This window comes from Syngnathus leptorhynchus, chromosome 8 (genome assembly GCF_054491065.1).
Source record: "Syngnathus leptorhynchus isolate UIUO chromosome 8, UIUO_Slep, whole genome shotgun sequence".
In the NCBI taxonomy this organism is placed as follows: Eukaryota; Metazoa; Chordata; class Actinopteri; order Syngnathiformes; family Syngnathidae; genus Syngnathus; species Syngnathus leptorhynchus.
In genome coordinates, this window is record NC_141202.1 from 11,290,057 (window position 1) to 11,300,984 (window position 10,928).

The following is a 10,928-nucleotide window of genomic DNA, read 5'->3' on the forward strand; positions in this document are numbered from 1 at the left end:
TGCTGATGCCAATAAAACAATTAAAACAGTTCTGTGGGACTGTGTTGTCTTTTTGTGTTTATTATTTAGATGCAGTACAAATACCATTCATCCATTTTTTATAGCAGGGTAAGCTACGGGACAAACAACGGGACCGACATTTCTGGTGGCTGTTTTTTTCATTTCACGACAACATCAAAACAATGATAAGTGATATTTGTTCTTGTTTGTTTTTATCCTGATCACTGCTTTGACATTACAAAAATATATATTTGACATTGTACACACGTTTTATATTTATTTCCAAGACTTTATTTTGGAAACAATGCCAGTGCTAATGCTACTCTGTAAATGAATGTCAAATCCCATTTACAGACCAATATAAAATTACTATCAAGTTCCAGAATAATATTCCAACTCAAGTCAAAGTTGAACTCAATAAAGAAAGTAAATAAATAAATATATTTACAAGTTTTTGCTATTCAAAGCTATTTTGTAGTATTCTACTAAAAATTATTAGTTTAGGTCAAAGATAATTTATGTGGTAACATTAGACGATAATAATAATAATGTTAAATTTGTTTGCTAATTTGTTTGTGGCATAGTTGGGAGCGCGTACTAATGACGTGAGCGGCGAGGAAGTAGTGCGTGCTTTTCGGGCGGTTGTCTTTGTTGCGAATGTGAATTAAATGTCGATTAAAGGAAAAATAACTCCGACTATTATTGAAGATTAACAAATCATGGCCACGACTGTTCCAAGTCTGGGCTGAAAGCCTCATATTGACGGAAATTAAATTATTGTTGTTGGAATAAAACATACACAGTGAACAGAATGTCAGCAAATACATTTGAATTTAAAACAGTTCATAAATAAATGCTATGTTGCTAGTTGATGAGCTGGTAGAAGAACACCAGAGTGATGACCAACAATGACAACACCCACCAGTAGTTATCTGTGGAGTGACAAACATTTTACCCTCACAATACCTCCCTCTGTTTAGAGCATCTGTTTTCTGATACGAGTTCGTACCTGCTTCCGGGTGTTTGATCAGCACGCTGACGGAAATCGGAGCTTCCAGGGCCACGTGGGACACCCTGCAGGTGATTCGGGTTCCCGGGGCTACGTCGGTGGACACCACCAGGTGAGATGACAGCGAGTAGGTACCGTCGCTATGCTTCTGGTGGCTGGACAGCGAGCCCTGATTGGGTAGGACGGTGGGCTCGTCGTCCGTCGGCGAGTGTGAAAGCCACTCTACCTGCGGGAGAACGTAATTGATGTTGTTGCTGGACAGCGGGTACCTCAGATTTTAAGCGTCCCAATTTAGGAGTTATTGCCTGGTCGACTTCTTATTTTATGGAAATGTGATGGATATATATGAGTAGATTGAACTTGGTCGCAGAAAGAATTCAACTATAAAGGTACTGTACCCTGCAGTGACCCACCTTAGCCTCTAGAGGGTAGTATTTGCGACAATGACACCTTAGGGTCTGTGCTGTATTTCCTTTTAAAACTAGCTTCTCCTCCTCTGAAAGTGAAACACTTGGTGCCTCTGCAAAGAAGAACAAAACAGACATGCATGCCGGTTCCCTGTCGTGGGCGCGAGGTGATGTTGGTTCGAAACTTACGAAGCACCTGCAGCTTGACCACCTGCTGGCCAGAGAAAGGGCCGATAACGACGGAGCAGATATAGGCGCCTTCATCTGTAACTTTTAAGTTGCTCAGGGTCACTGAGGCGTTCCCTTCGCTCACAACCTGACTGGCATCCATGCTGGAGTCCTTGGTCCAGTGATGCACTGGTGAATCAGAAACACCACCGTTCTCCTCACTTCTCGTTAAACACTCGACGGTGGCAAGGCCGCACTCACCCTCAGCGGCACCTCCTTGCGTATCGTTCAACCTCGCCGCCATTTTGATGATTTTCTGTCCTAGTCCTCGATATTGTTGCCGCCACTCGATGTGCATTTCCTCATCGGGCGGCATGTCCCGATGGTTGAAGCCGCAGCTGAGGAGGCCGGCGCCTCTTAGGGGTGCGGACACAGAGTTGACGGCAGAAAACACTAGGAATGACACTGAGGAGACACAACGCAAGAGGAAGGAAGACTTTCAATTTCTGGCAGCCCGCAATCACACACACACACTGGCAATATTGTACCTTCAGTCAGCAATGTTCCAGTCTGACTCAGCGGTAGGCCCAGTTCCATGTGCATCTGACTCGATTGGTCGTCGGCCGGCGGCACGGCACGTAGAATCAACAAAGTGCCGAAAGCCCCGTCTTTCACATCGATGGACACCAGAAAATAGTCCGATGTCGACTTTTCCTTCAAGGCGTACTTGGTTATTTTGCACATCACCTCCTGCTCGTTGCAGTCCGCGTGGAGTACAACGTTGATGTTGGGAATCTTGAACGACGACACTGCAACAAACGAAGGAGGGGAAGTCAAAGCCGTGGCGACGTTCATTTGGTGGCGGAAAATATGCCGCGGCGGGGGAAGAACCGTTGGACTCGAACATAATGGCACGTGGATTCGGGTTAGCCACCGGGACAAATGGAGTGAAAACTTCAAGGGATTCGTGGGAATCAACAAACACGTCTCTCAAGATGAGTGTGGCCGGACTACTGGGGAAGGCGGAGCTCCCGTGCTGTCCCACTGAGTCTTCCATGAACTCGCAGGACAGAACCACATCTGCAACTCCAGACGCTGCACAACACCATTTTGAATATATCATTTGAAGGAAACTATAGTTGAATAATTTTAGAATGTATTATTTTAGCATTTATTGCCTTGATTATTTGAATGAATCGAATGTAAAAATTTAAGTTGCATTAAAGTGTACTGCAAAACCAGTTTCCCTGTTTCCTATTTGGCAATCAATGCTTGTCATTGCTTGTATTGTTAGGTGAGGGAGGAAAAACAAACTACAAGACGCTGAAAAAATGATCTCACCACACACGCAGGTCGTTAAGATTCCACACAAAATGATTCTCATCACCTCCATGGCATATCTTTGGGGCGAATAAAGCAAAACAGAAAAGGCAGCCATGAAAAAAAAAATCCCTTTCACTTTTGATTTGAATAAAATGCATTACGTTATGGCGTACACTCGACACGACAGTATTTGAAAATAACTTTTTTTCAAGCTACACGACGTGATATTGACGGAGAGTATAGCAAAAATGACTAACCTGAGAAGGCTTGGATGAGAATAACTACTTGGACAGAGGGCACTTTCGACGATTGAAGTCTCGCTCGCGCATGCGCACGACAACAACGTCGAAAGTGAAAGTGGAATGCAGGATTGTGACGGTCAAGTCGTTGTGGAGACGAGCGTTCGTGCTTGATTTGGGCAACAGAAAAATATTGAACGTATAGAAAGAAGTAATTAAGGAATTTGATTAAAATGTGGTGCAAAATGATTAAATACAGTCAAACCTTTACATACGCTTTTAATTCGTACAGGTGTTGTGCACGATTTGGTTCCCCCGCCGCGGGAGCGCGCACGCCTTGTCTGGAAAGCAAAAAAACGATGCCGTACGATGTTGTACAGAGTCAGCATGATGTTGTTTTCAATAAAAACATGAAGAACTCACATTTGCGTCAGTCAATTTTAATTTTTAGAAAGGATTATTCTCCTTTGATGTCTTTAAATTCATTCCCGTTTTGCAGTTGAAGCGGGGTGCATTCAAAGACCAGTCGTACAGACGGAACACTCAGTGACTTCACCAAAAAGCAACGATATAATTACGGGAGCTCTTTGCATAAACCTCGACGCAAAGAAATTCCTCTTTTTTGGGTACCGTTACATGCTCCAAGGAGTATATATTACAAAGGAGACTTTATTCTTAATTGTGATCATCATTCATCCATCCATTTTATTATTCAGGTATTTTCAAAGCAAATGAATAAATACGTTTGCATTTATTAATTTGCTTTAAAATGACAACGCAATATAATTAAAAGCTGACACTATAGCAATGTCAAACGTGTTCATTGAAGAAAAAGCCACACACGTTTTGTGATCAAATCTTTCATTACGAGAATAATTTGAGTGAAGAATTGATTTGAATGAATAATTGAGAAGATATTTCAGTTCTGAAGGCTCCTTTTGTCCCTAGCAAAATGACAGGTGGTGGGGAGGGGGGGATAAAAATTGGAACAGGAACTCTATAAAAAATGTCAACCCGTGAGAATTTGTGCCCCCCTCCCATTTTGAGAACGATAAATCCTGGACATCGACTGGCTGGGGGTCTGTTCAGGTTGTGTAATCTAAGCTCACAGTCTGGTGCCAATAGCAAAAGTCAAATATCTATTATGGAACTGTCTCAGCATATTTTCTGTGTTGCCCCTCTCTAGCTCCCCCAGTGCTCTTTCCCTTTCTCATAAATTGCCTTCCTTCTCATGTGCCTCCTGATAATCCATAGACGCAAGCAACTGTGTCAGTCTTTTTATAGTTGGACTGAGATGATAACGGGAAAGAATAAAAAAAAAGGTCGACGCTCAGTGTACGATTGTGTGGCTGTTGGACAAAGGTGGGAGTGTACACAATAGGCGATGATGGTCAGACAGGAAAAAGCATCTCATTGTGTCAACACGGCCAACATCAACATCTCTCAGGTCTTAGGTGGAAACGCTAGCAGGTTGCAACAAAGGGGGAGGAGGAATGGGGAGGGCAGGAAGGAAATTAGGGGGCGGGGGAGCAAAATGGGGAGTAAATGGGTGTTTCCACTGTGTGGGATGACAATGATAAAGTGGGGAAACTTCATTTCATTTGCAGTCACGCACAGACAAAGACCAAACACTCTGAGTGACTTCTGGGAAAGATCTGATTGGAAATGGTGGACTCCAAGTGCAACGCTGAGAAGTACTTGAGTAAAGCTGGAAGATGTTGCGATCGCTGCCCGGCAGGTCAGTTTGCGATCACGCTGCAGCTACGCTAACAGGATCTCCTCATGCTTTGTGTTCACCCTCGCCAGGAAGCTTCGTGCGAGCCGACTGCGACCACACTGGCAAGACTCAGTGTGAGGGCTGCGGGCGAGAACTGTTCACGGCCACCAGAAATCACCTCACTCGCTGCCGCGTGTGCAAGTCGTGCAGTACCAGTAAGTCAAATCACATTCGTGGACGCTCGTGATAGCCGAGAGTCGATAAACGATTTGATTCGTAGGCAACAACCAGATGACGGCGGAGGCGTGCACAGCTGACAAGGACACAGTGTGCAAATGTGCCTCGGGGTTCTTCTGTAGCGAGGATTCCTGTGACTACTGTATGCCCGCGACTTCCTGTCCGCCGGGGTCAGGGGTCAAGGTTCAAAGTAGGCTCTCCATGAATTTGGGTTAGGGTTAACTTCCATTTCCACAAGTGAAATTCTTTTTTTTTTTACAGCAAGGGGAAGCAAGGATACAATCTGCGTTCCGTGTGGGGCTGGAACGTACAGCAACGTGTCTGACTACTTCTCGGCCTGCCAAACACACACAAGGTCAAAGGTCTTCTGAACGTCGTGTTTTCAATTGTCAGGAGGGACACTGCACCATGATGAAATAATAAAAATGGTTGTAAAAACTGGACTGTACATATCTCGCAACGATAGGTAGCATACCTGATGCAATATGTGGGCGCTTCTTTGACATCATTTGTCTTTGCCGACAGATGTGATGACTTGGGTCGAGTGCTGAAAAGAGCAGGAAACGCCACTGCCGACGCAATCTGTGGCCAGTTCAAATTTGGTGGGTGACATTTTCACATGAATTGTCGTCTTCCAGTAACACTTCAGTGAAGGAAGAACTATTGTCATCGACTAATGACTTGGTGTTTTCTTTAGTCACATCATATTAGTTTGGTGCCACCTAGCGGTTGACAGTGAAATTATAGCCAAAATAAAAATAGTTATGTAGAGACTGCACACAAAAATTCATTAAAATAACAGCCGACCCACAATGTTGGAGTGTAATCTGAAACAGGATTTTTTTTGTGTGTGTGTGAACCAAATCTGATAATTTACTTGAGTCCATAATGCCCTGAATTAATTTGCAGCACTTTTGCAGGCTGCTCGTGGATTTTACCTGCAGGTTTATGGCTGGGCTTTGTACTGAGCATACTCGTTGTTTTGGGGCTGATATACTGGAGGGTCAAACGGAAATCCTACAAAGCAGGTGTGTACATGCATTGTTTCAAACATTTGCTAGTTTTGAAAAGAGGGCCTGGCCTGGAACAGATCTTCTTCCACTGTTTTCCTTTATTATATTCTTCAAAAATTGCATTACTCTGAGTCAGATATGAAGTATCTGTACACATTAGATGTAAAGGAAACCACATCCTGCATATTTTTGCCTTGACACAATAACGCGGCGATGATGTGACGCACGCCGCACCAGTAGCTGACTCATAACAACCTACATGTGTGCCACAGGTAGTTTTGACTGCCATTTACTGTGAACACAAAGTGGAAAGTACACGTGCAATGCCAATTTCGTAAACGTTTTGCTTGTGCTCATCTGCCAAAATTATTTTGGAAAAATCACATCAATGGTGGTGGCGCACTGGGTAGTACGTCCACCTCACAGTTAGGAGGGTGTGGGTTTGATTCCATCTCTGGCCCTCCCTGTGTGGAGTTTGCACGTTCTCCCCGTGTCCGCGTGGGTTTTCTCCGGGCACTCTGGTTTCCTCCCACATCCCGAAAACATGCTTGGTAGGCTGATTGAGCACTCCAAATTGCCCCCAGGTGTGAATGCGAGTACGGATGGGTGTTGCTCTCTGTGTGGCCTGCGATTGGCTGGCAACTGGTTCAGGGTGTCCCCCGCCTACTGCCCGATGACAGCTGGGATAGGCTCCAGCACGCCCGTGACCCCCATGGGGACCATGCGGTACAGAAAATGGATGGATGGATGGATGGATGGATGGATGGATGGATGGATGGACATCAATGGTAGGGCTAATGCTCAAGAGCTTCTTATTTTCGGACCAGACTAGAAAGTTAGCATTTTAATGTGTTAATTGTTTTATGACATAAGTTTCGTCAAAAGAAATGATTCGGTTAATGAAGTGAAATTTAAACCGATTGAATTCTGTTTGTGGTGTCCACAGCCAGGTCAAACGCTTCCCTTACTGAGGCGAGGAGTTTGCCGGAACCTTCCCTACAAACCCACAAAACGTTTGATCAGTCCCAAAAGAGCAACGAGGTGGAGACCCGTCAGTTTACTTTGCTCAACCTGGGTAATAAATAAATGTCAATTGTTTTTTTTTTGTTTTCTTCAAACTGAAAGGGTCAGGCCAGGGTTGAGAAGATGAGTTAAATCAACAAAAATCGGAAAACTTTTCACTTTGTGTACAATGGAAAAAAAATGTTTGTCAATGAAATAAAGTAAAACAGAATCGATTTTAAGAAAAAGGAAACTGAAAGTTAAACCAATGAGCGCGCAAACCATGAAAAGAACTGGTCGTGACGAGTTATCATTTTTATTCTCGTTCACCAGATGAAGCCATCTGCAGCAAGAAACTTAACGAGGACCTTCCGCTCTCCCTGAAGACCGACGGCTCGGAGCAGCGCAACGGGACCGACGCGTACCATCGGAGCCACTCAGAGCCGCAGGAGGACGAGTGGTGCGGGACATGAGCGCAAGTCTCCAGACATTGCAAAAAGATGGCGCCAACTTGTGGGGGTGACTGCCCCCTGCTGGTTGTTTACTGCAACTTGCTGGAGGAGAAGGTTGCCAGCACATTCAACTCTATTGGTAAATCCCATGCTACAGTTTTCTGTGCCTTTTTGTAAAAAATACCAGGGGACTATATTGAAGTGAGGGCCATTATCGGTTTGAATAGAAAAGTAGTGCTTTGCCGTCATCTTATGGCATCCGTCGGCAGTTACGAACCTTTCATTTTCGCCATTCTGTAGTCGCACATAAAATGGCTGTTCATCCCTAAATGGTAAGTGCCATATTTTTGGCAAGCTTCTTAAAATAAAAACCAAGACTCCAAACCTCCATCACATTTTGATGATTTTATTTCAAATCAAATTAATTTTTTCAAATTTATTTCAAACTGTCCGAATACTTCACTGCACTATTTCCTTTACTGTGTCACTCAACTGGTACATTCAATGATATATCATTTATATATACACACATGCACACGTACCTTAACTATTTCCTACGTACACTAAAAGAGTTAAGAGAGGACATCACATATTCACAGTCCATCATTTTACCACAATGTTTTCAATCGGCCTTCTTGAAGACTTGCTTGGCAACGACGCCTTCCGCTCTCATCTCCTGCAGAGAAGGCCATTAGGACAAAACAGAGGAATTTAATTAATAGTGACAATCAATACAAGAATCTCCAACACAAAAGGAGCGTCACTGAGATTGGATTCCTAATGTGGTAACCCCCCCCCCACACCCTCCCCCGTTATTTGACCCGGTAATCCTTTCTTCTCCTCTTTTCACTGCTCTCCCTCCCCGCTGCTGGAGGGAGAGAAGAAATCTCCTTAGGGGAACAATGCCTTGTTTGAGACATCTTCATGAGAACTTGGGAAACGGCTTTCCAAAAACAAAGCTAATACATAGAAGTAGATGTGTGTTGTTTTTCTTTACCAAATGCAGCTTGTCGCCTTCCAGCCAGTGTGTCCAACCTCGGCCTTTCTTCTCGCCTCGTTGTACGCAAACCAGCTTGTCCCCTTCCCAGCTCACGGTGGTCTGTTCAAAGACATGCTGTGAGGACAACTGCACACCCAATCTGCATGTTAAGTAGTTTGGACGTTTAAAACCGTCTTTAGTGATGCCTCCAAGCTGGTTACATTTATAGAATGCTCTTGGAATTTGTTTCTGATGAACATTTGGAGAGATTTCCCAAACTCAGAAAGTTAAATTTTGAACTACATGTAGATAGACACAAATAAGAAACAGTTTTTTTTTCTTTTTGAGTGCAAAATTTGATCAACCACCATAAAACACACAAAAATGTTTTTGCCATCATCATCATAATCTACCAGTCAAGTAAAGAATCCTGAAATGACGGCATCAAATTGAAATTTAATGGCTTCTTTTCCTGCGTGGCTTCTTGAGAAATTTTTAAGTCATAAGTGCAACAAACTTTGAACATTCATTGTTTTCCCTACAACAACTGTGAGACAAATTTGTGGTAAGAGACAAAATATGTGTTGAGAGTTTTTTTTTTGCATGTCTACACTTGATAGACATGACTACCAAGTTTCATATTGCTAAGTCGAAGTGGTGGAATTTTCAAAAGGACCAGAGGCGGACCCAAATACTACGTCTTTGTGATTGTTACTCTTGCTACCCATTGTGAGCCGAACCACAGGAGGTAGTCACAACACAAAATCCCCACAGGAGGCCCGGCTGACTTTGCTCATACAAGCACACAAAGCCAACTGGTACGACACCTCCAGCTTGAAGTTCCTTCCACCGACCTGACACGTGCGACCGTCTACGGGGCCCAGGTCTTCGGTGAACTCCTGTCCGATGACAAAGTCCATGTGGAAATTCTTGAAGGTGGTGAGAGTGCGGATCTTCATGGTCCCCGTGGCTGGATTGTGGCTGATGTCTTTGGAGGGTTTCAGTAGACACACGATCTTCCTCAAAGCAAAGTTGATGTCTAAGGAAGGAAGAAAAGTGCACTTGAATGGAACACTGTGTGTGTGTGTGTGTGTGTGTGTGTGTGTGTGTGTGTGTGTGTGTGTGTGTGTGTACAATGTGTGTGTGGGGGGTCACACAGAGGACAGAGTGATGAGCTCAGTCCTTGAATGTGCAGCTGCAAATGAAGATTACACCATTTTCAAAATGAACATTGTGGACCGTTTCATTTTTGTTAATACCGCACACATAGATGAACAAGAAACGTTCACTCAAAAACATAAATATATATATTTTTTTTAAAAGGAACGTTGTGTTTTTGAATGTAGACCAACAGGCAAACTTGTGCTGCGTGACCCCAGCAAATTTAAGCAAAAAAAAAGTCATGTTTGAGATCAGACATTAGATACTTACTGTGTTTTTGGCTGTGGAATTTCTAAATGTTGTCATGGTTGAAAAAGGTGTGTCTTAGTCTCTGTGAGTTCTGGTTTTGGTCAAGTCGTGGTCTCCGGATGACCGTTTGTTTCACTTGTTAAAACCAAAACGTCACGAAAAAAAATAACATTAAGTAATGAAACATTTGTTTATATAATTTTGCATGAGTGTTTGTGTATTAAATATTGAGCGGGCCAGATCAAATGCTCAGGCGGGCCACAATTGGCCCACGAGCCACATGTTGCAATGTAATAATAATAATAATAATAATAGATCTGTTTTATATAGCGCTTTTCGAAACACTCAAAGCCGCTTTACATAGAAAATTCACATGCATACACACGCGCGCACACAAACACACATACAAAGAGTTAGAGGTTATCTGCAGAGTTGAAGAGGTGGGTTTTGTTTGAAGGAGTGCAGGGAGTCAGCATTACAGATGGTCAGGGGGAAAGAGTTCCAGAGAGTGTAAAACATTGGACGTATATTATGAACATACAATACAATGGAGTGATGAGAAGAAGAAAAAAAAACCTCACCTAAAACTGCAAGGTAGGCGTCCATGTTCTCCTGTTCCACCATATGAAACAGCCCAGAGTAGTCAGGTTTGGACATGATGGCTTGGTCCGGAACCCCAAACACACTGTGAAATGTTGAGAAAGGCCTCAGACAGTAAAATATTCAGCAAGAGAATTCAGAGCGGTGAACTGTTGATTCCGGGAGGTAGCAATGACTCACAGAAGGCTCACAGCTTCTTTCACTTATGCGGGAGTTTGGAAGGAGGGAAGAAAGGAGGGAGGAGGGTTCATTCATTCTTCTTTCCTATTGCCTTTCACTTGAAGTGGGTGGTGCCTAAGAGCTCAACATGAGGAGGGAGGAGCATGTTGCTGGGGGAGGATTAGACCCCCCCCCCCAAAAAAGGGTCTCACT

At 43.7% G+C, this 10,928-nt stretch overlaps 3 protein-coding genes across 4 annotated transcripts; 1 reads left to right on the plus strand and 2 right to left on the minus strand.

The window, feature by feature from the left end:
- Positions 1-29: 29 nt before the first annotated feature.
- Positions 30-3,242, minus strand: tapbpl (TAP binding protein like). The gene is made up of 9 exons (XM_085919094.1): positions 3,165-3,242; positions 2,926-2,984; positions 2,476-2,679; positions 2,133-2,393; positions 1,846-2,049; positions 1,606-1,773; positions 1,423-1,529; positions 1,010-1,235; positions 30-932 (listed from the first exon to the last, which is right to left on the minus strand). Exons 2-9 carry the CDS (start codon positions 2,975-2,977, stop codon positions 865-867), a joined length of 1,290 nt encoding a protein of 429 aa, XP_085775220.1. The 5' UTR covers positions 2,978-2,984; positions 3,165-3,242; the 3' UTR covers positions 30-864.
- A 1,518-nt stretch (positions 3,243-4,760) lies between these two features.
- Positions 4,761-8,332, plus strand: LOC147052449 (tumor necrosis factor receptor superfamily member 5). Of its 2 annotated transcripts, none has more exons than XM_085919494.1 (8): positions 4,761-4,884; positions 4,953-5,078; positions 5,144-5,290; positions 5,362-5,455; positions 5,626-5,702; positions 6,021-6,128; positions 7,060-7,188; positions 7,449-8,332. In XM_085919494.1, the coding sequence occupies exons 1-8, from the start codon at positions 4,812-4,814 to the stop codon at positions 7,586-7,588; spliced, it is 894 nt and encodes a 297-aa protein (XP_085775620.1). In that variant the 5' UTR covers positions 4,761-4,811; the 3' UTR covers positions 7,589-8,332. The 2 variants fall into 2 exon arrangements, with proteins under 2 accessions (XP_085775620.1, XP_085775621.1); XM_085919495.1 differs by having other exon boundaries at positions 7,060-7,154.
- Positions 8,026-10,885, minus strand: rbp5 (retinol binding protein 1a, cellular). Its single transcript, XM_085919496.1, has 5 exons — positions 10,737-10,885; positions 10,538-10,641; positions 9,401-9,585; positions 8,565-8,666; positions 8,026-8,243 (listed from the first exon to the last, which is right to left on the minus strand). The coding sequence occupies exons 2-5, from the start codon at positions 10,611-10,613 to the stop codon at positions 8,190-8,192; spliced, it is 417 nt and encodes a 138-aa protein (XP_085775622.1). The 5' UTR covers positions 10,614-10,641; positions 10,737-10,885; the 3' UTR covers positions 8,026-8,189.
- Positions 10,886-10,928: the final 43 nt, after the last annotated feature.

Bases quoted from the DNA above. Each gene is read 5' to 3' on its own strand.
- LOC147052449 (XM_085919494.1), top strand. From the start codon at position 4,812: ATGGTGGACTCCAAGTGCAACGCTGAGAAGTACTTGAGTAAAGCTGGA. The intron at 5,079-5,143 runs GTAAGTCAAATC...TTTGATTCGTAG, and splicing joins GTGCAAGTCGTGCAGTACCA to GCAACAACCAGATGACGGCG. The intron at 5,291-5,361 runs GTAGGCTCTCCA...TTTTTTTTACAG, and splicing joins GTCAGGGGTCAAGGTTCAAA to CAAGGGGAAGCAAGGATACA.
- tapbpl (XM_085919094.1), bottom strand. From the start codon at position 2,977: ATGGAGGTGATGAGAATCATTTTGTGTGGAATCTTAACGACCTGCGTG. The intron at 2,394-2,475 runs GTTCTTCCCCCG...CGTTTGTTGCAG, and splicing joins CATTATGTTCGAGTCCAACG to TGTCGTCGTTCAAGATTCCC. The intron at 1,530-1,605 runs GTAAGTTTCGAA...TCTTCTTTGCAG, and splicing joins GGTCAAGCTGCAGGTGCTTC to AGGCACCAAGTGTTTCACTT.
- rbp5 (XM_085919496.1), bottom strand. From the start codon at position 10,613: ATGTCCAAACCTGACTACTCTGGGCTGTTTCATATGGTGGAACAGGAG. The intron at 9,586-10,537 runs GTGAGGTTTTTT...TTCCTTCCTTAG, and splicing joins CGCCTACCTTGCAGTTTTAG to ACATCAACTTTGCTTTGAGG. The intron at 8,667-9,400 runs GTCGGTGGAAGG...GTCTTTGAACAG, and splicing joins TAGACGGTCGCACGTGTCAG to ACCACCGTGAGCTGGGAAGG.